The sequence below is a fragment of the Peromyscus eremicus genome, chromosome 19 (assembly GCF_949786415.1).
Source record: "Peromyscus eremicus chromosome 19, PerEre_H2_v1, whole genome shotgun sequence".
Classification (NCBI taxonomy): domain Eukaryota; kingdom Metazoa; phylum Chordata; class Mammalia; order Rodentia; family Cricetidae; genus Peromyscus; species Peromyscus eremicus.
Window position 1 is genome coordinate 26,413,880 of NC_081435.1, and position 26,296 is coordinate 26,440,175.

Consider the following 26,296-nt stretch of genomic DNA (forward strand, 5'->3'; position numbering starts at 1 on the left):
CAAAACAATTAGAATAACCTCCTGTGTTCTATCAGACCACCATGGTCTAAAGTTGGATTTCAACAACAACAAAAACTACAGAAAACCTACAATCTCATGGAAACTGAACAATACCCACCTGAATCACCAATGGGTTAAGGAAGAAATAAAGAAAGAAATTAAAGACTTCCTAGAGATCAACGAAAATGAAGACACCACATATCCAAACCTATGGGACACTATGAAAGCAGTACTAAGAGGGAAATTCATAGCACTAAACGCCCACATAAATAAGCTGGAGAAATCTCACACTAGTGACTTAAAAGCACACCTGAAAGTTCTAGAACAGGAAGAAGCAAAGTCTCCCAGGAAAAATAGATGCCAGGAAATTATCAAAGTGAGAGCTGAAATCAATAAAATAGAAACAAAGAGAACAATACAAAAAATTAATGAAACAAAGAGTTGGTTCTTTGAGAAAATCAACAAGATAGACAAGCCCTTATCCAAACTAACCAAAAGACAGAGAGAGAGCATCCAAATCAACAAAATCAGAAATGAAAAGGGGGACATAACAACAGACATTGAGGAAATCCAGAGAATCATCAGGTCATACTTCAAAAACCTCTATTCCACAAAACTGGAAAACCTAAAAGAAATGGATAATTTTCTGGATAGGTACCACATACCTAAATTAAATCAAGACCAGATAAACTATTTAAATAGTCCAATAACCCCTAACGAAATAGAAACAGTCATTAAAAGTCTCCCAACCAAAAAAAGCCCAGGACCAGATGGTTTCAGTGCAGAATTCTACCAGATCTTCAAAGAAGAGTTAATACCAATACTCTCTAAATTGTTCCATACAATAGAAACAGAAGGAACATTACCAAACTCCTTCTATGAGGCTACAATTACCCTGATTCCCAAACCAAACAAGGATACAACAAAGAAAGAGAACTACAGACCGATCTCCCTCATGAACATTGATGCAAAAATACTCAATAAAATACTGGCAAACAGACTCCAAGACCACATCAAAACAATTATCCACCATGATCAAGTAGGATTCATTCCAGGGATGCAAGGATGGTTCAACATACGAAAGTCTGTCAATGTGATACACCATATAAACAAACTCAAAGAAAAAAACCACATGATCATCTCACTAGATGCTGAAAAGGCATTTGACAAAATCCAACACCCCTTCATGATAAAGGTCTTGGAGCGATCAGGAATACAGGGAACATACCTAAACATAATAAAGGCAATTTACAGCAAGCCAACAGCCAACATCAAATTAAAGGGAGAGAAACTCAAAGCAATTCCACTAAAATCAGGAACGAGGCAAGGCTGTCCGCTCTCTCCATACTTATTCAATATAGTACTTGAAGTTCTAGCCAGAGCAATAAGACAACATAAGGAGATTAAGGGGATACAAATTGGAAAGGAAGAAGTCAAGCTTTCCCTATTTGCAGATGACATGATAGTATACTTGAGCAACCCCAAAGATTCCACCAAGGAACTGATACAGCTTATAAACACCTTCAGCAACATAGCAGGATACAAGATCAACTCCAAAAAACAGTAGCCCTCCTATATACAATGGACAAAAAAGCGGAGAAGGAAATCAGAGATACATCACCCTTTACTATAGCCACAAATGACATAAAATACCTTGGGGTAATACTAACCAAGCAAGTGAAGGACCTATATGACAAGAACTTTAAGTCCCTGAAAAAAGAAATTGAAGAAGATGTCAGAAAATGGAAAGATCTCCCATGCTCATGGATAGGCAGAACTAACATAGTAAAAATGGCAATCTTACCAAAAGCAATCTACAGATTCAATGCAATCCCCATCAAAATACCAACACAATTCTTCACAGACCTGGAAAGAATAATACTCAACTTCATATGGAAAAACAAAAAACCCAGGATAGCCAAAAGAATCCTGTACAATAAAACAACCTCTGGAGGCATCACGATCCCTGACTTCAAGCTGTACTATAGAGCTACAGTAATAAAAACAGCTTGGTACTGGCATAAAAACCGACATGTGGACCAATGGAATCGAATTGAAGACCCTGATATTAATCCGCACACCTATGAACAAATAATTTTTGACAAAGAAGCCAAAAGTGCACAATGGAAAAAAGAAAGCATCTTCAACAAATGGTGCTGGCAAAACTGGATATCAACATGTAGAAGGCTGCAAATAGATCCATATCTATCACCGTGCACAAAACTTAAGTCGAAGTGGATCAAGGACCTCAATATAAATCCAGCTACTCTGAACCTGCTAGAAGAGAAAGTAGGAAGTAGTCTTGAACACATTGGCATAGGAGACCACTTTCTAAATAGAACACCAGTAGCACAGACACTGAGAGAAACAATCAATCAATGGGACCTCTTGAAACTGAGAAGCTTTTGTAGGGCAAAGGATACGGTCAACAAAGCAAAGCGACAGCCTACAGAATGGGAAAAGATCTTCACCAATCCCACATCTGACAGAGGACTGATATCCAGAATATATAAGGAACTCAAGAAATTAGACATCAAAATGCCCAACAGTCCAATTAAGAAATGGGCTATAGAACTAAACAGAGAATTCTCAACAGAGGAAACTCAAATGGCTGAAAGACATTTAAGGAATTGCTCAACATCCCTAATCATCAGGGAAATGCAAATCAAAACAACTCTGAGATACCACCTTACGCCTGTCAGAATGGCTAAGATCAAAAACACTGAAGACACCTTATGCTGGAGAGGATGTGGAGCTAGGGGAACTCTCCTCCACTGCTGGTGGGAATGCAAGCTTGTACAACCACTTTGGAAATCAATATGGCGATTTCTTAGAAAATTGGGAATCCATCTCCCCCAAGATCCAGCTATACCACTCTTGGGCATATACCCAAGGAATGCTTAACCACACCACAAGAGCACTTGTTCAGCTATGTTCATATCAGCATTGTTTGTAATAGCCAGAACATGGAAACAACCTAGATGCCCTTCAACTGAAGAATGGATAAACAAAATGTGGTACATATACACAATGGAATACTACTCAGCAGAGAAAAACAATGACATCATGAGGTTTGCAGACAAATGGATGGATCTAGAAAAAATCATCCTGAGTGAGGTATCCCAGACTCAGAAAGACAAACATGGTATGTACTCACTCATAACAGGATACTAGATGTGCAACAAGGATGACTGGACTGCTACTCACATCACCAGGCAGGCTACCTGGAAAACAGGACCCCAAGAAAGACACAGGGATCGCCCAACGACAGAGAGATGGAATGAGATCTACATGAACAGCCTGGACATGAGTGGGGGTGGTGAGGGGCGAGGGTGGAGGGAAAGAGAGCTTGGGTGAGTGGGAGATCCCAGCTGGATCAACAACAGAGAGGGAGAACAAGGAATAGGAGACCATGGTAGATGAAGACCACATGAGAATAGGAAGAGGCAGAGTGCTGGAGAGGCCCACGGAAATCCACAAGGATACCCCCACGGCAGACTGCTGGCAATGGTCGAGAGACAGTCCGAGCTGACCTACTCTGGTGATGGGATGGCCAGGCACCCTAATTGTCGTGCTGGAAGCCTCATCCAACTACTGAGGGATCTGGATGCAGAGATCCATGACTAGGCCCCAGGTGGATCTCTGGGAGTCCAATTAGCGAGAGTGAGGTGCTGTGGGATGGTCTGTATGTCAAGTGTGTTGCTGATTGGTCAGTAAATAAATCACTGATTGGCCATTGGCTAGGCAGGAAGTATAGGCGGGACAAGGAAAAGAATTCTGGGAAGTGGAAGGCTGAGAGAGGGAGACACTGCGAGCCGCCATCAGGACAAGGAAGATGTAAGGTACCAGTAAGCCATGAGCCATGTGGCAAAGTAAAGATTAATAGAAATGGGCTAAATATAAGAGTAAGAGCTAGACAATAACAGGCCTGAGCTAATGGCCAAGCAGTTTAAATAATGTAAAAAAAAAATATTATAGTCCTTTTAAGAATGCTAGAGAGGAGTTTAGACTATGATAGCCTTGCTCTAGAAAACACAAAGTGTGTGTGCGTGTGTGCGTGTGTGCGTGTGCGTGTGTGTGCGTGTGTGTGTGTGTGTGTGTGTGTGTGTGTTTGCATCAACGGGGAAAAAGCATTTCAGAAATATTGTAATGTTTCTAACAATGCACATGCTGGCAAACACTAATGCTTTCCGGCCTCCTGTACTTCTAAAGTACTGATTAATACATCTTTTTACAAATAAAAACATCATGAACAAGAAAAAAAAAAAAAAAGAAAAACCAACACACAAAAATTGTAGCTTTTACATATGCCAAAATCAAACTCACTGAAAAAGAAATTGGGTGGTATTGGAATCCCATTGGTAACAGTTTTAAAAAACTAAAAGGCTGGAACTAGAGAGATGGCTCAGCAAATAAGGGCACTTGTAGTTCTTGCAGAGGACCTGGATTTGATTCCCAGCACCCACGATGGTGCATAATTGCCCATAACTCCACCTCCAGGAGACCCAACATCTGATTCTGACCTCCTTGGGCACCAGGCATACACATGGTGCATAGACATACATGTGAGCAAAACATTCATACACATAAAATAAATAAATCACATAAAAAACAAACTAAACTAAAAGGCTCGGCTGCAGATGTAACCCAGTTGGTAGAGTGTTTGCCTAGAATGCACTAAGCCCTGGGTTCAATATGCAGCATCACATAAAAATCCAGATATTGTGGTGCATACCTGTAATCCTAGGGCTCTATCCTGGGCTACATAAGATCTTGTTTCAAAAATTAAAAGTAAATTTTAAAAATACCTAGGAGTAAGTGTAACCAAGGAAGTGAAAGACCTCTACAGTAAAAATTTTATGACATCAATGAAAGATATTGAAGACCCCAGTGAATGGAAAGACCTCCCATACTCATGAGCTGGAGAATTAATAGCATGAAAATAGCTTTATTACCAAAAAATAGCCTAGAGATTCAATCTAATAGTCATTGAAATTATAATGATATTCTTCACAGAACTAGCAAATAAGTCTAAAATTTATTTTGAAGAATACAAGACGCCAAATAACTAAAGCAGAAAGAGCAATGGTCTTAAATATAGAGACATAGTAACAAAAATAGGGTAGTGCTGGCAGAAAAAGACATGTACACAAATGCAATAAAATGGATGACTCTGACATAAGCCCACAGTCACAAGAGACACTATTTTGGACAAAGCTATCAAAAATACACACTGGAGAATAGATAGCCTTTTCAATAAATAGGACAAGTGGATTTCCATATGTAGAATGAAACCTGACCCAATGTCTCTCACACTGAATAAAAATCAATTAAAAATAGCTCAAAGATCTCAAGTGTAAGACCCAAGACTTTGAAACTGCTAGAGCAAAACATCTCAAGGTATAGGTGTAGGGACTCTGGTCAGTTTGAGCGTGGTGAGCAAGGTTCTGGCAGCCTTGCCCTTCTCTCCCGTTATCTCTGCCTTGCTAAAAAAAATGTTAGATTACTGAGCCTGACGACCAATGTTCAGCTATCAGAGTATCAAAGTCCAGCAGTCAAAAACCCTCTTTGGCTCACCTAATTAACATGCCAGCTAAAATTGAACACCTCATTCTAACATAGGGTTTCCCCTTGTACCTTCATAAACTGCCATTTTCCTCTGTGCCACATCTGTCTCCTCTCTATCCAGAGGCAGTCCTTTGTCCCTCTGAGAAAATATCCCTTCCCCCTTCCCCTTGTTTCCTTACCCTTCTCTCTTGTCCTCTATCTTCTGTCTTTGTCCCTTATCTCTGCCTTCTGTCCCTCTGGGGCAAATAAATCTCTTGTGCTGAGAACTTGGTCTAGGGGGTCCTGAGCCGATACTTTTCCTTTCAATAGGTATAAGTAATAATTTTCTGAACAAGAGATCAATAACACAGGGAATAATTCAAGAATTGATAAATTGCATAACATGAAATTTAGAAGCTTCTGCACAGTAAAGGAAATAATTACTAAAGTAAAGAAATAGCCCCAGAATAGAAAAAAATCTTCACCAAACACATGTCAAATAGGGTTTTAATGTCAAGGGTATTTCAAAGAACTGCAAAAATTAAACACCTCAAACTCAAATCATAGAGCTAATAAGTAGACCAATAACTGAAATAAACTATTCCCACAGGAAACATACATGGCTAGTAAATACTTGAGAAGTATTAAATATCCTTAGCTGTAAGAGAAAATGCAAATTAAAGCTTCTTTGATTAAACAACCCAATCAATAATGGACTAATTAAATGAGTGGATGGTTTTCCAGAATGAAGTACATTGGGGGCCAGAAAGATGGCTCAGTGGGGCAAAGTTACTTGCCACCCAAGCTTGACAGTCAGAGTTTCATCCCTAGAAACCACATAAAAGTGGGAGGAGAGAACCAGGTCCACAAAGTTCCCTTCTGACGTTCACACATACACTGTGGAATACGTCACTCCCTACAACAATGGTAAATATAAAGACAATGTACAAATGGCAAATAAATGTATAAAAAAATTCACCATCACTATATGTTGTAGTTAGGGTTACTATTACTGTGATGAAACATCATGACCAAAGCAACATGGAGAGGAAAGGGTTTATTTGGCTTACACTTCCATATCACTGTTCTTCATCCAAGGAATCAGGACAAGAAGTCAAACAGTGCAGGAACCTGTTGGCAAGAGCTGATACACAGGCTACTTACTGGCTTGTTCATCATGGCTTGCTCAACCTGATTTCTTATATTATCCAGGACTACCAGCTCAAGGATGGCCCTACCCACAATGCGCTGGGCCCTTCCCCCACAATCATTATGCCCTACAGCTGGATCTTATAAAAGAATTTTCTCAGTTGAGATCCCCGCCTTTTCAGATAACTCTAGCTTGTGTCAAGTTGATAAGAAACTAGCTAGCACACCAGATATCTGAGAAATGGAAATAGAAATGACACTGATATTCCATCTAACAGCAGCCATAAGGCCAAGTTATTAAGAAAATAAATGACAGTGGATGTTGGTAAGGATGCAAACAGAAAGGAATTATATGCGCTGGTTGGAATGTAAATAGTCCAGTCACTATAAAGGGAAATCACTATAAAGAGTATTAAAAAAACTAAAAATAGATCTTTCATATGATCCAGGTATATCATTCCTGGGTATTTACCTCCAAAGACAACATCACAGAAATATGTGAACATCAATGTTTATTAAATCACTACTCACAATAGCCAAATCATCTCATCAACTCAGGTGTCTACCAATATAGGAATGAATAAAAAATACTTCATTTTACTTTTAAAATGTGTTAAAAGACAGTAGTATTTTGCACTTAGTACTTACTAAGTAAGCTGGATGTTCACTTGTGTTTATTTGTACAGTTCAACTGTAGCTACTGGGTGGGTATCTTTTATCTGAAAGGCTTGGGACCAGACACACTTCTGATTTAGAGTTAGCCAGGCATGGTGCTGCAGGTCTACAACTCTGTTTCAACAAACAAAAACAAGTGAAAAAAAGAGAAGCCTTTTAAATGTAGATTTTCAGATTTGGGAGTACCTGTATAGACTCCACAAATTGAACACCCCTAATACAAAACTCCATGTGGCACTAAATTTTTTTCAGAGCATTTCAGGCTTCAGAGTTTTAGGTGAGGCATGCTCAGTGTATATTTGTGCTCTATATTAAAAATCACCTGTAGCAGCAAATACATGAACATTTTCCTATATAAAAACTGCACTGCTTTCTGATTTGTGAAATTGTATACTCATAGTATGGGAGGAAAGTGTTGTGTTGTTATTTTAATACTTTAGTTGTGCATGGTTATACTCATGAGTTTGCCAGTCAAGCACTTTTTCTGATCCTATTTTATGCTGGAAATAAAAAAAAACCATTACCAAGAAGATAAGGCAGAAGAAGACAGAATCCAGAAGAGAAAGAAAAGCTGAGATAAGGGGAAAGAAGTGTAAACTGTACAAAATACTTTAATGGATGGCTAAAGTCAATAAAATCATTTTCTGTACCAGTGGTCCAGCAAGTATACTTGTTTTCAGAAGGTTTTCTGTTAAAAACCTGAACCAATCTCTAGTTAAATGCTTCCTGGATGCTTTGCCTGGCCATCCCATACACATGTGTTCTTACTGTTTCCTGTAAGTTTTGTGTGTAAAAAGGTGAGAGCAGTGGATCCTAATATCTAGTGTTCTTACTTTGGGGCTCAGTATTATAGGGAACATACTTAGTACTTCCACTTCATGGCTTGGGATCATAGCTCAGTGGTAGGCCACTTGTTTAGCATGTGGGAGGCATGTTTAAACCCAGTAAGGCCTGAGAGGTCAGGGGCACAGCGTTATACTTTTATATATAACCAGCAAAATCAAACCACGGATATGCTAACAAGCCTATCTTTGCAAAGTGAGGGAGACATAAAAATAGTGACTGGACTGCTCAACTTCCTAACATTTTATTCCCATTTACATACCGCTTCAATTTACACTTTAATATGCAAGGAGGGATCAATTTTAAAATGCAAGTTTGTAGGGCTAGGGATGTAGCTCCGTTGGTAGCATTCTCCTGGTACCTGGTATGGATTTAGCCCAGACTTCATTCCAAATACCAAATAATACAGTGTGGTAGCACGCATTTATAATCACAACAATTTGGAAGTGGAGGCGGGAGTATCAGAAGTTCCAGGTCATTTTTGTCTATAAAATGAATTCAAAAATAGCCTGAGATCCTAGCTCAAAACAAAGAAAGACCATTATAATACAATTCAAAAAAAATATCTATGTTAAGGTTTGGGGGATTGAATCACAGACTTTATGCATGCTAGTCTATAACCCAACTGCCTTTAAAAAACAAGTTTCTTGAGTTATGAAAGTGGAAGCAAAACTGTTCTAGCTCTCTGGTGAATTTTTTTGGTTTAGTGGTAAGTGAATAAAAATATATTCCACAGGGAAAGTATGTGATCCAACGTGAAGCTCCCCAGCTTTCGATTTGAGTGGCTACTTTAGTTCATTGAGTTCTACAGTCTGAATCTGGTTAATTTCTGTACATGTTTATCTATTTATTTTTAGTTTGTTTTTGTTCAATGCTTTTTAAAATTAAAAGTCAAAGTGAAAGCGCACTGAAAATAAAGCTATGTAGCGATCCCATCCCGTGAAGTTGCCAGAAATCGCAAAGCAAAATTCCACTCTAAAATCAGTAACCTCAGTCTTCACAAACTCCTTTTCCCGGTTCTACTCCCTTATAGTTCCGGTTTGCTGACTGAAAAACAATTCCGTCCCCTTGCGAAAGTCGGAAAGAAAAAAGCCCATTTCAAAATAGCTTCTGTAGCCGCAATTGGTCAAAACAATTTCAGTTCAATGAAAAGAGTTGTTTAAATTAGGTGTAAACTGGTTGCTTAGTTCCTGTGCTCTGTAAAAAGAAGAGCAATTCGCCAAACGGGTATAGCGCCGTGAGAACAGGAAGTAGCTGTGGCGAACACTTCCGGGGCCGTCAGTAAAATCCATCCTACCCGGAGAAAGCGGAAGGGAAGCTAGAAGACCGCGGAGGATTCGGGCATTCTTATTTACATACAGGAGTGACGTCTCACTTCAAGTAATATGATTTTGGAGGAAGGAATTTAGCCTCAGAGGCACAATCTAACTGTGCAAGGCTGGTGTTGCTGTTAGTTACAAAGCGAGACACCTTTTCCAAAATAAATAAATAATATTGCGTGGAGCTAATTCCATCTTACGGCTCTAGGGTCCTAGACTCTGTTCTCAAAATAAATAAATAAATGATCGCAATAATTAATAATTATTTATATATAATAAAATATCTCAAATTTATATTATGGCTCTAGAGTCCTAAATATTATTCTCTTGTCTAGGAGAGTTATAAACAAAAGTGAAAGGGAAAGGAGGGAGGGTGGGAGGGAGGGAGGGAGGGGAGGGAGGGAGGGAGGGGAGGGGAGGAGAGGGGAAGGGAGAGGAGGAAGGTGAGAGGAGAGAGAGAGAGAGAGAGAGAGAGAAAGAGAGAGAGAGAGAGAGAGAGAGAGAGAGATTATATAAAAAGAGTTTGTATAAAAAAATCATACAGTGCATGCAAGTAACTGCTGGAATTGCTGTTTGTCCTTTCTTGGTTGTTGTATGCTTATACTTTATTTAGAGAAGTCTTTCCTAATTACTGTGCCTAGATAAAAACCCATTTTTAAGATTATTTTATTTATGTGTGTGTTTGCCTGTGTGAGTTTATGTGCAGTGCATGGTGCAGGTGCCCTTGCAGAGGCCAGAGAGGGCACTGGATCTCATAGAACCACACTTACTGACAGTTGGGAAACAGGGTCTTCTGTATTCTTAGTCACTAAGCCTCAGTCCCCAAAATTCATTTTACAATCAAAGAACCATTGGATTATTTACTTGTAGTATTTAGATAACTTGCTATGATACTTGACCAATTTGAGGAAACATTTGATTAATATTTTTCTTCTGCATCCAAGCGACCCCAGGATAGGATACTATTTGGCTTCTATGTGGAGTAAACTCTCAATAAGTTTGTTAAATAAATGAATGTTGTCAAATGCTGACACTTCTATAGGGAGATCAATGGGCAAGGGATACATATTACTGCAAAATTTACTGCAGATTAAAAAGTTGGAAATAATTCAGTGTATGGAGAGAGATATCAATATAGTCTCTGTGACCCAGGTTTCTGTAAATAAAATGCTATCTTTTTTTCCTGAAACTTTCTGAGACTGAACTATGGGATAAGAATTAGGAGAATATCATAGTACTTATTTACATTGTCCTGGAAAAGGCAATATATCAATTTTATGTACATTTGTGTCTGTGGTGGTTTGAAAAAAATGGCTCCTAAAGGAGTGTTATTAGGACTGTTAGGAGGTGTGGTCTTGTAGAGAAGGTGTGGTCTTGTTGGAGGAAGTGTGCCACTGTGGAGGCAGACTTTGAGGTCTCATATATGCTCAAGATACTGCAAGTGAGACAGACTGCTTCCTATTGACTGCAAGATGTAGGATGTAGACGAAATACTAAACAGTCTTAGTAAATAAGAAACACAGATCCAAATACAGAGGAAATAGCCAGAGATAAGAGCAAGAGCCACGACTACCTAATCTTACCACCTTGCCGCCGTTGCTTCCTCAGAGAGAGAGAAAGAGAGAGACCTTCTTCCTTGTGTGACTTGTGTTTTATTGCCTTTCTATTCTGCCTTCTCATTGGCTCTAAACCCAACCACATGACTTCCTCGTCATTGACTGTCTATACAGACCTCCAGGTCTCTATGATTGGTACTGGCATTAAAGGCTTGTCTCACCACACTTGGCTGTGTCCTTGACCACACAGAGACTCTGCCTGCCATAAGATTGAGTTAAGGGCATGGGCTACCACCGCTGGACTTCTGCTTAATGGCTCACTTTTACCTCTGATCTCCAGGCAACTTTATTTATTAACATACAAATAAAATCACATTCAGTACAAATAAAATATCACCATAGTAGGACTCTCAGCTACTTCTCCACCATGATGTCTGTATACTGCCTGTCTCACCATGATGATAACAGACTGAACCTCGGAACTGTAAGTGAGCTACCCCAATTAAGTGTTTTCCTTTATAAGAGTTGCAATGGTTATGGTGTATCTTCACAGCAATAGAATCCCTAACTAAGACAGTGTCTATATAATATACCATTTTAGTGAGAGGCCCTCCTACTGTTGTAGGGATCTAGTAGAGTCACTGTATATAAGGCAAACAGTAGAATGAGTAGTTGTTTTCTACAAGTACTTTGGCCTTGAAGAAATCATTGTGGAAAACAGTGATTGTTGTCTGTGATTTATAGAATTATTTTTTCTGAGGAAGCTTTACAGTCTTTGCAATACTTTGGTCACAAGATGCTTCTGGCACACCTGAAGCTCTTGGATTATTGGGTACTGCAAATGGTACACAATAAGGACTAAAGTAGCAGGGGCGTGATGCTTTCCCTCAGCAGACATGTAGATTAGATCAGAGACTTTGGTATGAGGAAGTTGTTTACTCAAAACCCAACTTTGTGTAACAATATGCCTTTGAATGGCAATTCGAGGTCCAGTCTATCAGAGTCTGGACCTTCCTGCTGCCACCAGGCCTAAAAATTCATCTTGGAGTAGCCTCTTTCTTCAACCAACTCATGCAACACAGAACACTCAACACCTTAAAAGTCATTAGTCAAGCTGGAATTCAAGGGAAAGACAGAGCTGATAATATGAAAAAACAGTCATGTAAATACAAAACAGACATAAAACACCTGAACCAGAAGGAAATCAGAAAGCCCAGGAGACTAAAGAAAAGAATCTAGAGGCCATTTATTAAGAAGATAAATTCCTAAACACTGAATCTGGACAAATAGATGGGGCAATGGCATGTGAAGTGTGATACTGCCTGTAATCCCCGAATTCCATAGACAAAGCAAGAAGATCTTGAGTTTTCCATCTCAAACAAAAACAGAAAAAAAGCAAAGTAACGAGGAGTCACTGCAGTGATTTTAGCAGCTTGAGTGACAGTATATTGCTTTGATTTTTTAAGAAGGTGATTCCTACGATGTGTTAGCAAATGAAAATTTCTGGGTGGGAGTGGGAGAGATAGCTTAATGTTTAAAAGCACTTCGTGCTTTTACATAGTTAGGTTTCCAGCATCTATATTGGACAGTTTACAACTGATTGTAACTCTGTCTCCAGGGGATATGATTCTTCTGGCCTCTGAGGGCACCTTCACACAAACACACACATACACACACACACACACACACACACACACACACACACACACACGCACGAATGCACATGTGTACATATGCACAAACAATTTTTAACAAAAAATATCCTGGGTGAGGATGTTGTAACTAGACATAGAAATATAAGTCGAATCATTTATCTTAACAATTTAAAGAATAGCCGGGTGGTGGTGGCACACGCCTTTAATCCTAGCACTTGGGAGGCAGAAGCAGGGGGATCTCTGTGAGTTCAAGGCCAGCCTGGTCTAACAAGCGAGTTCCAGGAAAGGCGCAAAGCTACACAGAGAAACCCTGTTTCGAAAAACCAAAAAAAAAAAAAAAAACAATTTAAAGAATAAATACACTAAACTTGATGCCAAATTGGATGCACATGCAGGGGTGGGGTGTGGAAATATCCAAAGTATTTTTACTTCTGGTCTTCAGAAGCCTAAATGATTTCCTTTTAGATTTTGGAGATGAAAATCTCCCTTCTCTTCTCCCTAACTGATGGGAGAGATGACTTTTTTTTATGATAATACAGTATGGATAGTGCATATTGGTTTTTCAAAGATTCCACCACTAATGAGCTCTTTAAGAAATTTGAATCACAACATTCCCCACAAACATTCTAGTAGCAGCAAAAAAGTAGGACATCTTTTAGATTTGACAGCATATACACAGCATGAATGTAATAGTCAAGGTAAGTTTCATACTGTAAGAGATTCATAGGCATTTACAAAGCAGATAGACAGGATTGCAATCAAAAAAAAAAACTTCGAGACTGCCTTCCTTTATATGCTTTTCATCCTATTGGCTTATAAGACCTTATTTTCTATTTTTAATAAAAATTGCATCTTGGAGATATTAAATACTTCATTAAGTCAAAAAGCAAATTATGCATTTTATAAGCAATAATCTTGGGTCTCAAATAAGTTTTCCTTTAACATACACATCTCCACAATTCAAGTGTGTATTACTTGATCAATACTGTATAATTTTGACTTTTATTAAAAATAAAGTCATTTGATGATTTTGACAGCCCAAACTCAAATGTCTATAAACAACTGTAAGAAAAATGTACATTCCTATAGCCTCAGCACTCCCGAAGCCAAGAAAAACAGAAATAGTGTTCATGGCCATCCTGGAGAAAATACTGAGACCTACCCTACCTCTGAAAAAAACATAGAAACTCATGTCTCTTTCACTATTTAAGTGATAAAGCCAAGGGATTATTACTACATAGATAAATTATTTGAATGCTAAATTTGCATTTTCTTTTTTTGAGACATGGTCTCACTATGTAGCTCTGGCTGTCCTGGAACTCAATCTGTAGGCCAGGCCTCAGATCTACCTGCCTCCTCTGCCTCCCAAGTGCTGGGATTAAAAGCATGTGCCAATTTGCATTTTCTAATTTGTTTCATTAGTCATTGAACAGAAAAAAAAGTTCTTTACCAACTATCACCACACTATCTCCAATACACTGGAAGAAAAATCTCATGTAAGGACTGGTTAAAGAATACTGCAAAACTGTTATGTATTATATCACTCTGTAGGTGAGAGTTTCATTGAAAGCCTGAGATCCTGGTGGCTTACATAACAGAAGGATAGTGTGACCAGAATTTGTGCTGAGATGTGTTTGCTAGAAGGTGTCAGAATAATGGGATGCTTAAAGCTCAGTATAAGGCAGAGTGTGGTTTTCTGTTCTGTGAAGCATATACCACTCAAGATACGGAGGTGTTGGATTTTGTTTCAGAAGAACTAAGAGTTTGGTATCTTCCTTGATATTTTAGCAGAGGTTTAGGACCCAAGGATTTCAGGCTGAATGGCAATCAATATTTATAAAGATCCCTAGACTCAAGGTTTCATGCTATATAGAAACTGGGTCCAGAGATAGATCTGGTGAGACATTGGCATAACGTTTTCAGTTGCTAAGGGAAAAATATATTGCACTTTTCCAAGTTGAGTTGAAATGCATAAACATAAATAATTACCCACTTGTGTATTTCTGGATCCAAGAACACTGTAAAAAATCCAATGGAACATTCTTGTAGGGACTAAAATTCATACAGACTTAGATATAAACAGAGCACTGTTCATAAGTATACATTGAGTCCTAATTTTATGTCTACTCTTCCACATGTTGGAACAGTGATAAAATGAAATAGCCTGAACTGGAACTGGCAAATTCCAGTTGGGGTTAGTTCAACCACCACAATACTACATGACTGGTCGCCATACACATCCATACATGTGCTATTGTAGTAGATTTTTCACTATTGTGAGAAATACCCAGGGGAAAGTTTAAGGGAAGGAAGATTCATTTTGGATAAGAGTGTCACAGGTTTCCATTCATGGTTGGTTGGTTTCATTGCCTGGGTCCTGGGGTGAAGGAGACCATTAGGTTACAGGGTGTAACATATCAGAACTGTTCATCTCATTGTGGCTATGAAGTAAAGAGAGAAACAGGAAAGAGCCAGGCCAAGATACAGCTCCCAAAAACATCCCCTCTGGTGACGTACTAAATCCAGTTAGGACCCACCAAATAAAGTTTGAAGCACCTCCAAAACAATGATACCAACTGAGGACCAAGCCATCCATATAAAAGCCTATGGGGACATTTCTTCTTCTTTGTTTAGTCAGATTTTTTTCATTACTGTGAACAAATGCCCACCTTAACTTACAGAAGGAAGGGATTCTTTTAATCTCATGGTTTTAGATATTTTGTTCCATGGTCAGCTGTTTCCCTTGTTGTGATCTTAAGGTGAGGCTGAGTATCATTATGGGAGCATGTGGTAAGCAAAACTCATCACTTCTTCGTTATTCATTTGCTTTTTATTGTGTGAAACATCACAACAAAAAGCAACTTGTGGAGGAAGGAGTTTATTTCACCTTACAGTTTATATTCCATTAAGAAGGGAAGTCAGGACAGGGACCTGGAGGCAACAACTGAACCCATAGGACAGGCCCTTTACTGACTTGCTTTCCCTGGCTTGCTCATTTTGCTTTTTTTAAATACAATTCAAGACCACTTGCCTAGAGGTGTCACCACCTACAGTGGGCTGGGTCCCCTAGGGCCTTCCAACATCAATCAATACCAAAAAATGCTTCCATAGAGTTGTCTACAGGCCAATATAATGGAGATATTTTCTGAGTTGAGGTTCCCTCTTCCCAAATGAGCCTAGCTTGTGTCAAGTTGACAAAAAATTAGCCAGCATAATGATAGTTTTCATAGTATCAACTTCTTATAGAAATAGACAATTCTGGGATAAACATACTATCACCACAGTAAAAAATCTAGAGACTCTCCAAGATGTAAGTGAAACATGACATGTCTTCATTCTCACCAAATTACCTTCTGTTTATCAATCATGAGAAAATAACTTCAGAAATACATGTACTTCAGTAGCATACTGCTGTGGATAGAGACTTAGAAAACTGTCCCAGTAACCTACTCACTACTTGTGCCCCAGTAGGTGCATGACTCCAATCAAAACTAATAAAGAAATTGCTTTCTCTGAAATCCTTGAGTTGTAAGGCTACCAAACGTCCAGTTCCACATGAAGACAGGGAGCAGCTGCCCTGAGAAAAGTGGCACTGTATTGGTGTGAATGATAGATTTTTATGGCAATAGTAATCCATCCTTCCTACTATATCTGATGCAGGAAGGAGTATGTGCTGTGGGAAGCAACCAGGTTTTTAAGGCCTTCATGTTCTACCAGCTACTCAAGGATTTGACTTAGTCTGTCTATGGCATATTATCTACAGATAGGGGAATGTTAGAACAACCTAGTTTTTTAGAGATAGTGATTTAGCTAAGGTTACGATTATGAATAAGAACATTGAGGTGCCACCTACTTTCTCCATGCTTAGACTTTACCTGATTCTGGTTGGTTGGTTTGTTCAGCTCTACCAGTTACCTCTTGACAGGTCCAGGGAAAGTTTCAGACTATCCATCATCTACATTTTCATTGCTACGGTCTAAGTTTTTGCTTCTTTTCTTTCTGTGCCTTTTCATGTGCCTGACTAAGTATCCTGTCTTAGTTTGGGTTTTATGGCCGTGAAGAGACACCATGACCACAGCAACTCTTATAAAGGAAAACATTTCACTGAGGCTGGCTTACAGTTCAGTCCATGGTGGGAAGTCCATGGTGTCATCATGGTGGGAAGCATGTTGTCATGCAGGCAGACATGGTGTTGGAGAAGGAGCTGAGTGTTCTACATCTGGATCTGCAAGCAGCAAGAAAAGACAGAGCTACTAAGCTTGGTTTGAGCTTCTGAGACCTTGAAGCCCGCCCCCAGTGGCACACCTCCTCCAACAAAGCCACACCTATTCCGAGAAGGCCACACCCCCTAATAGTGCCACTCCCTATGGACTTATGGGGGCCAATTTTTCAAACCACCACACATATCTCAAGTTGATGATATACATTATTTCATTTTTTCTCTTTCAAGCATTATTTCCTTATATTTCTTTGATAGATTCAAATTGATTATGCTTTTTATTTATATTTCTTTCATATTCCTTGTTCTCCCACATCCTTTTTAATTTTCCACAAAGTATTTTATAGTTAACAGACATATAACCATACCATCTTTTTAAAAATGAAATTACATTTGCTGTTATCATTAAAAATGCAATTATCTATCTATCTATCATCTATCTATCTATCTATCTATCTATCTATCTATCTATCTATCTATCTATCCATCTATTTACCTACCTACCTACTTACTTATCTATGTGTGTGTACATATTGAAAGAAAGTGAAAGAACACCAGACATAAGTGTGGACCTCCCTCCTGCACAAATCAAGCAACAGTCCATGGCAATGATTGTTAAAGAGTTTTCAAAATGACAGTTTGTATTATAAATATATAGTGGTTCACCTTAAGCAGAGTCATGAACATTTCGATTTTTAAAAAATATTTTTTATTTTACGTATGAGTGTTTTACCTGAGTGTGTATCTGTGCACCACACACATGCAGTGACCACGGAGACCAGAAGAGGACATCCTATCTCCTGGAACTGCAGTTACAGAGGTTGTGAGCCACCACATGGGCGCTGGGAATCTAACCTGGGTCCCGTGGAAGAAAAGTTAGTACTCCTAACTCTTGAGCCATCTCTTCACCCCAGACATGAGCATTTTAATATACTTTTTTTTCAAAACCATGAATTGCATTTGTACTGTGGGAAAAGAATAGCAAAGCACCTATTTTCTCTACGTAAACCCTCTTTATTTTGAAATCTTGCTTGCTTGAGTAAACTGTTTGTATTAATAGATTATGAAAAAAATTACTTAGTTTTCAAAAAGGCTAACACAATTTGTGGAATGTTACTAGAAGATCACAAGAGCTTTCTTTATTATGCTCCCTGAGGGCTGAATAAGCAAAGCCAGTTGAAGCCCATGAAGAAAGGCCACGAAGAAGTCTCTATTGAAAGAGGTCTAGAATGTGGGTAATTAGAATATCATGGTGGAAATAATGCATTGAAAGCTGGAAACCATGTATCAACACAAAATACTGGTACTGTTTCTATATCTGAAAAAAAGAGAAACTCCCTTTATACTTCTAGACTTATGAACATCACCAAAATAAAAACAAAACCTAACTGATAATGTGAGACATGAGAAGTTCAAAGAACTTTACACAACAAAACATAATATGTTCTTGAGTATTTTTTCCTCTGAATCTTAGGCATTCTTTTTATATCATCTACTTGTGAGAAATACTGGATTGTGTAATTTTCTACATCATGTATTTCCTCCCCTTTCTGTTATCCCCATAACTGTTTCAGCTCAGAGAATCTATTAAAACTAAATAATCATATGCTTCATTAAGTATATAAGTTCAAATGATCTAAACATGTAAAAGTTTTTTAAAAAGATTTTGATCACTTGGATGAATTGTGTTTGGTGCTCAGATCAAATGGATTAAAACATTTTGAATTATTGTAACACAAAGTGAATAAAAAAAGCAAAAACCATGCAGCAGGGTTGCAGTAGGCATCTGTTTTCTAAAGATTAAGAAAAGGAAATTGTGATTTGCCCCCCCACCTTTTTTTTTTTTTACACAATGTGAGTTTTGAAAACATGACATTGTTATATTAATAAATCTTCCATTCCAGTTTTCTGGAATAGGCAAACAAGTTAAACATCACCATGATAACACAAATCTAGAACATACGACAGTGTATAAGACAAATGGTTTGAACATTTCATTAAAAACTGATTTTCAGAGACAGGCAACTATTCGATAATTAGTAGATGATACAACACTCAAACAACCACAGAACTTGGTGAAAACAGTTTCTGAGACATGGCTATAGCACAGGCTGAGAAAAAGGTGCATCTGTAAAGGAAACTCTACAGTGACTTATCACAGCTAAGGAAAACTGGGAGAGGTTAATGGAAAGACAATAGCATATACCAAGAGTTGGATTTTCATATAGGATTATTATTCTTTTTCTCAGGTGAGATAGTAGCATCATGGTTACACTTGACAATATCTTCATATTTAGGAGGTGCCTATTGAATGTTTGGAGGTGAAATATTATGTTGTATATCTTTGTAAGGCTTTTCTGTTGCTGTGATAAAATACCAACTAAAAGCAACTTGGGGAAGAAAGGTTTTATTTCACTTACATTTCCACATCACAATCCATCATTGAAGGAAGTTGGAGCAGGAACTCAAGCAGAGGAGATGCCTGAAAGCAGGGACTGATGCAGACGTCATGGAGGAGAGCTGCTTACTGGCTCCCTTCCCATGTTTTCCTCTGTGTGCTTTCTTATAGAACCCAGGGCCACCACTCCAGTGATCTGGGCTCTCCCACATCAATCATCCATCAAGACAATGCACCACAGGCTTGTCTTCAGGCTAATCTGGTGAGGACCTTTTCTCAATTGATGTTCGCTCTTTCCACATGACTCTGGCCTGTGATCACTTTGACAGAAAACCAACCACGGCAATGTCTATGCAACTTTCACATAAAAACAGCTATTTTGTTTGGGTGGAAGGTAGAGTTGTAGTTATTGTATATATATTTTTAAACTTTTCTACACACTTGAATATTTTCTCTATATAAGTGGTTTTCTTTTTTCTATGTTTTAGTTGCTTTGTAGCCACTGTACACTTTGTAGTGGATTTCAAAAGGACAATTTTAATACACACATATAATGCATTTTGAGCATTTTCTCCCATATCCCCATTCACATACTTCCCTATTATTATTATTATTATTATTATTATTATTATTATTATTAACCTTCTGCTCCTTTATTCCCCTAGCCTTCTACTTTCATGTTATATATACATATATGCTAAAGCAAAGGTTTTTAAAGATTATAGTAATAAACTTTGTTTTTTAGAGTAATTTTAGGTCTCACAGAAAATCAAATACTACCCAGAGTTCCCATCTGCCATCTTTCTTCCACCACAACCCCCATTATTAATATCTTGCCTTAGCATAACACATTTGATAACACTGTTGTACAAATTACTGTCCACGAAAGTGCAAAGTTCACACTAGGATTGACCTGTTGTATGAGTCTATTTTTTTTTACGAACACACAATGTTATATATATATACATACATATATATATATATGTATATATATATATATATTTATAGTATAATAAAGGAAAATTTCATTGTCCTAAAAATCATCTGTTTTAGCTCTTTGTCCTCATTCTCCTCTTCCCCTGATAATCAGCATCTTTTTAATGTCTTTATAATTTTCCTTTTGCCAGAATGTTATATAATTGAAGCAATATTGTCTTCCTTTAAAAAAATGTTTCCATTAATTCTTTGAGAATTTCATGCAGTGTATTTTTGTCCTATTCACCCTTACTTTTCTTCTTAACTCCCCCCAGATCCATTCCCATCTCCTCACCCCCAGCTTTGTGTCCTGTTTATTCTCATTCGGTAACCCAGCTACTCCAATTTGAGCTGTACATACACACCTGGGTGTGGGTTGTCCGCTGGAGCGTGGTCTGGAGCCACACCTTAAAGAAAACTGACTTTCCCTTCCCCAGAAGCTGTCAACTGTCCATAGCTCCCCAGGGGTGGGAGCTCATGAACCCCTTTCCAATCCATGCTGGAAGGTAGCCAGAGTAAGCAATATGCCGTTTTGTGGCTTGATAATTCATTTCTTTTTCCTGAGCATTCGAAAAGGATAACTTTTTAAACTTAGCAATAAGTTTCAGCTTATATACTTTGGATTCTGATTTAATAAAACAGCTCTTAAAGACTTTAAAAAAGATAAATAAGCAGTTTTAAATGTTTATATGCACTTGATATTATGAACCTACTAACTCTGCAGACGAAATAACTAAATTGCAGTTATATCAAAATGTTCTTATCTGTTAGAAAGGAAAAATAAAAACACAGATGCTGACAAGAAATGAACTGACCACGGAGATTTTTTTATGAGACTTGGTCATATCACACGTCAGGGAAACGTGGGTCTGAAACAATGCAAAGAGGAAGTGTTCGTGAGGACAGTTCTGCGCCCACTAGGACATTCTCATTAACTCCTGTGTGTTTCTTGGTCTTCTATTGAGTCTTTCAGTTGACGTTGATGTGAGAGCAGTAACCAAACTCTCAAATGTGGACATGCCCAAATTGTGAATAAAAACTGAGAACTCCTAGTTAAAAAGCTTTCTGTATGGCACCCAGTCAGCCTTTCAGTCCTGAAGTTGATTTTCACCCCAATCCTCTTGAAACTGTGGAAAAAAAAACCTGAATTTTTCGCATGCTTTACATACCGTTATAGAAGCAATGAAAGCCTTCGAAACACAGAGAAGATATTGGTGAGACATAAAAGAATCATGCTCTTTAGAGAGCCATCAATATGACAGTGAATTGTCTTAACGCTTTGGAGAAAACAAATGCTTAAAAAGAACGCAGGGTGGCGCTGCAGCCTCATAAGTAGAAGAAACCGGGACCAGCCAACCATCCCGTAACCAGACGCTGAAGGGAGGAGGAAGGAGGGGAGGCCTTCTAAGGCAGCCGTTCCGGAAAGTCTTGGGCCTGGGGATTGTGGATTTATCCCATTGTCTGCAAGATATTTGCAGAGCAAGTCAGTGACGACGTGAACCACGGCTGGAGCGAGTTTGTTGGGAGACCAGAAGGCGATGGAGGCTGCAGAGGAAATGGAGCGAGTCCTGAAAAAAAGGCAAGTCCTGCTGTTCTTTGTTTTGCTGGGCATAGCTCAGGCTGGGTCCACTCTTAGGCGCTACTCAGTGGAGGAGGAAGCGGAGAATGGCTTTTTTGTGGCCAATTTGTTAAAGGACCTGGGGCTGGGGGTAGATGAACTTGCTGCGCGGGGACCACGAGTCATTTCCAAAGGGAAAAAATTGAACTTAGAGTTCAACAGGCAGACCGGGGATTTGTTATTAAGGGAGAAACTGGACCGGGAGGAGCTGTGCGGCCCCGCCGAACCCTGTGTGGTGCCTTTCCAGGTGTTACTGGGAAATCCTTTGCAGATTTTTCAGGCTGAGCTACAGATTAGGGACATAAATGATCATTCTCCTGTTTTTCTGGACAAAGAAATAATTTTGAAAATTTCAGAAATGACTGCTTCCGGAACCACTTTCCTAATAGAACCGGCTCAAGACTTAGATGTAGGAAGCAACAGTCTCCAAACTTACACAATCAGCCCCAATTTCAATTTTCATCTTAAATTACAAGACAGTCCCGATGGCACGGTATTACCACAGCTGGTTCTGGACAGAGTGCTGGATCGGGAGGAACAATCTGAAATCAGATTAATACTCACAGCGATAGATGGTGGGAGTCCACCCAGGTCTGGCACCGCCCTGGTCCTTATTGAAGTCTTGGACATCAATGACAATGCCCCCACATTTTCAAAGTTTCGCTATGAGGTTCAGATCCCAGAGAACAGTCCTGTTGGATTCCAGGTTGCTACGGTCTCTGCTACAGATTTAGACATTGGGGACCACGGAAAAATAGCTTACGCTTTTTCCCAAGCTACTGAAGACATTCGGAAAACATTTCGAATGAATGCAACATCCGGAGAAATCCTTTTAGCAAAGATACTGGATTTTGAATCCACCCAGACATATACAGTATATGTTCAGGCTACAGATGGTGGGGGACTTTCTGGAAGCAGTGTGGTGTTTGTTCAAGTGATGGATTTGAATGACAACCCACCAGAACTGACTATGTCCACACTTACCAATCACATCCCAGAAAACTCCCCGGAAACCATAATTGCTGTGTTCAGTGTTGCAGATCCTGACTCTGGAGACAACGGAAAAATGGTGTGCTCCATCCCAGAGGATCTTCCTTTTATTCTAAAACCCTCAGTTGAGAACTTCTACACTCTTATGACAAACACAGCCTTAGACCGGGAGACCAGATCACAGTACAACATCACCATTACCATCACTGATCTGGGCACACCCAGGCTCACAACCCAGCACACCATAACAGTGCAGGTGTCCGATATCAATGACAACGCCCCCGCCTTCACACAAACCTCCTACACCCTGTTTGTCCAGGAGAACAACAGCCCCGCTCTGCACATAGGCACCATCAGTGCCACAGACTCAGACTCAGGCTCCAATGCCCACATCACCTACTCGCTCCTGCCCACCCCCGCCCCGCAGCTGGCTCTCTCCTCGCTCATCTCCATCAATGCAGATAACGGGCAACTGTTCGCGCTCAGGGCGCTGGACTACGAGGACCTGCAGACCTTCGAGTTCCACGTGGGCGCCACAGACCAAGGCTCTCCTGCGCTCAGCAGCCAGGCGCTGGTGCGTGTGCTGGTGCTGGACGCCAACGACAATGCGCCCTTTGTGCTCTACCCGCTGCAGAACGCCTCTGCACCCTGCACAGAGCTGCTGCCCAGGGCGGCAGAGCCAGGCTACCTGGTCACCAAGGTGGTGGCAGTGGACCGCGACTCTGGACAGAATGCCTGGCTGTCCTTCCAGCTGCTCAAGGCCACAGAGCCCGGGCTGTTCAGCGTGTGGGCTCACAATGGCGAGGTGCGCACCTCCAGGCTGCTGAGTGAGCGCGATGCTCCCAAGCACAGGCTGCTGCTGCTGGTCAAGGACAATGGAGATCCTCCAAGGTCTGCCAGTGTCACTCTGCATGTGCTGCTGGTGGATGGCTTCTCTCAGCCCTACCTGCCTCTGCCAGAGGTGGCGCGCGACCTCGTGCAGGATGAGGATGCGCTCACACTGTACCTGGTCATTGCCTTGGCTTCTGTGTCTTCCATCTTCCTGTTGTCTGTGCTGCTGTTCGTGGGGGTGAGGCTGTGCAGGAGGGCCAGGGCGGCCTCTCTGGGTGGCTGCTCTGTGCCTGAGGGACACTTTCCTGGTCACCTGGTGGATGTCAGCGGCACTGGGACCCTGTCCCAGAGCTACCAATATGAGGTGTGTCTGACTGGAGACTCTGGAACCACAGATTTCAAGTTTCTGAAGCCTGTTATTCCCAACTTCCTTCTTCAGAGTTCAGAGAGAGAGAATGATACAAACGCCAGTTACAGGAATAGTTTTGAATTCAATTAAATATTGATGAGGAAATACGGAGTCGAGTCTCGGCTAAAACGTTAAAGGCCTGATTTTACTGCTTTGCCAACTGAAGGAGTCTCTTTTCCTTTGAAAGTAACTATCTTACTCCAATCCTTTGCACGTTACTGGTATTTCTAAGTAAGTAAGGTCTGTGGAATAAGGAATCTAAATTTTGCTTGTATTCCAATTGTAATTAGTCTTGTAGTTTTGTTTGACTTATAATGTGAGAGTAAAATTTGTGTTTTCAGAAATCATTTTATTTTTAGACAGGACCTCACTATGTAGCTCCGGCTGTCCTGGAACTCACTATGTAGACCAGGCTGGTCTCCAACTCACAGAGATCCACCTGTCTCTGCCTCCTGGATTAAAGGTGCATGGATGGCACTGTGCCCTGCAGAAATCTTTGAAGTTTGAGTTAGAGCATCATTACCCAAATTTAACTTCTCCAGTTCTGGCTTATTCTAAAGTGCTGTCTAAAATTGTTTTCTCTCATTATTCGAATGGTAACATTTTGCAGCCCAGACTATTTGCTTTCATTTATTCTCTTGTTTATATAACATTTATCTTGTGATCTGACTTGAAACTCTTTACACGGGTGTGAATAAATATAATATTCTTTCCATGTTTATCTACACACATATTTTAAAGTATCAGCATGCAAAACTTATGATTTTTTAAAGATTGTGGGAACCCTAATTGTTGGATTTCACAAAGTATTCAAATTGTAAATGCAAAACAAACTCAATCGAAATTGTATTTCTATGATTTTAAAATTTAAAAATTCTGAAATATCTATGATTTTTAAATTTCCATCTATTCTAAAGGATATAGCTAAAGGATGCCTGCCTAGTGATTTTCAAGAACATGATAATTTTTTATGTTTTATTTCAAATAGTCTTTCAAAACTCTTGTGCTGAACTCAATATTTTTTAATTTTTTTTTTTTGAGAAAAGGTCTCATTGTGGTCTTGAGCTTGTGACAGGTCCTCCCCCATCCAGAGTGTTGGGATTACAAGCATTGCATTAACATTCCAAGTTAATTAAACTACTCAGGACTTTATTATAATTGAACTGTATACAACAGAGTATGCTTTTATCTTTTACCAACTTAGAAAATTTGTATGTGGCTTGGTATTCCATTCTAAAAAAAATTTCCCAGGCATTAAAGATTCAAATGGACATAAGTTCGTGAGCATTGTATGTGGATCCATTATAATTTTTATTAATTTTCTGGATGGACTTGTTCTATTTTCCCTCTGTAATACCATAGACTTTTCAATGCCTTTGTAAAATCAAGTTTGTGATGGGCCAATGAGATGGTCAACAGGCCTGACAATCTGAGTTCATCCCCTGACCCACATGATGGGAGTAGAAAACCAAACTCCTCTGACTTAAACACACACACGCACACACACACACACACACACACACACACACAATAATTGTTTAAAAATTTAAGTTTTTGAGTTATATTTATGGGTAGCTCCCTTTTATTTCATAATTAGCAGTCATTTGGATGTTTTAGGTTCTTATTTTTTTTGACTGATTGAAAGAAGAATTGTTTTAGTTGTGACATACTGATAATTAAATATGGTAAGATACTTAAAACAAAACTTTTCCTGGAACTAAATATTATGACATACAGTATAATAAGCTGATTTTGCTATAGTTATTTGAATGTTTTGCAGTTATCACTCTATTTTTTTCAATATATCTTTCCTTTTTCCTCTCTTAATGCTTAGTTCAAGTCTCCTATCCACTGCCTTAATGAATACAGAATTCCGATATTTAGTTTTATAATTTAAATATGCTTCGATGCTTCCCAAGTCACTCACTCAACTTTCTTCACTTCTTGCAGTTGGATTTGTGACACAAATTGCTATCAATATTTTAATCCCTAATGTTTCTCAACCTAATATTAATTTTTACATAATTTTATGTGTATTTGAATGAGGTGTGCTATTAAATGTATGGAATTTGAATATCTTATTTGAGATGAGCAGTTCCAGAAAGGACAGTC

At 39.2% G+C, this 26,296-nt stretch overlaps 1 protein-coding gene across 2 annotated transcripts; it reads left to right on the forward strand.

The window, feature by feature from the left end:
- Positions 1 to 21,744: 21,744 nt before the first annotated feature.
- On the forward strand, positions 21,745 to 24,474 carry Pcdhb2 (protocadherin beta 2). 2 transcript variants are annotated; one of them, XM_059246178.1, is made up of 2 exons: positions 21,745 to 24,263; positions 24,452 to 24,474. In XM_059246178.1, exons 1-2 carry the CDS (start codon positions 21,875 to 21,877, stop codon positions 24,472 to 24,474), a joined length of 2,412 nt encoding a protein of 803 aa, XP_059102161.1. In that variant the 5' UTR covers positions 21,745 to 21,874. The 2 variants fall into 2 exon arrangements, with proteins under 2 accessions (XP_059102161.1, XP_059102162.1); XM_059246179.1 differs by lacking the exon at positions 24,452 to 24,474 and having other exon boundaries at positions 21,745 to 24,423.
- The last annotated feature ends 1,822 nt before the right edge of the window (positions 24,475 to 26,296 follow it).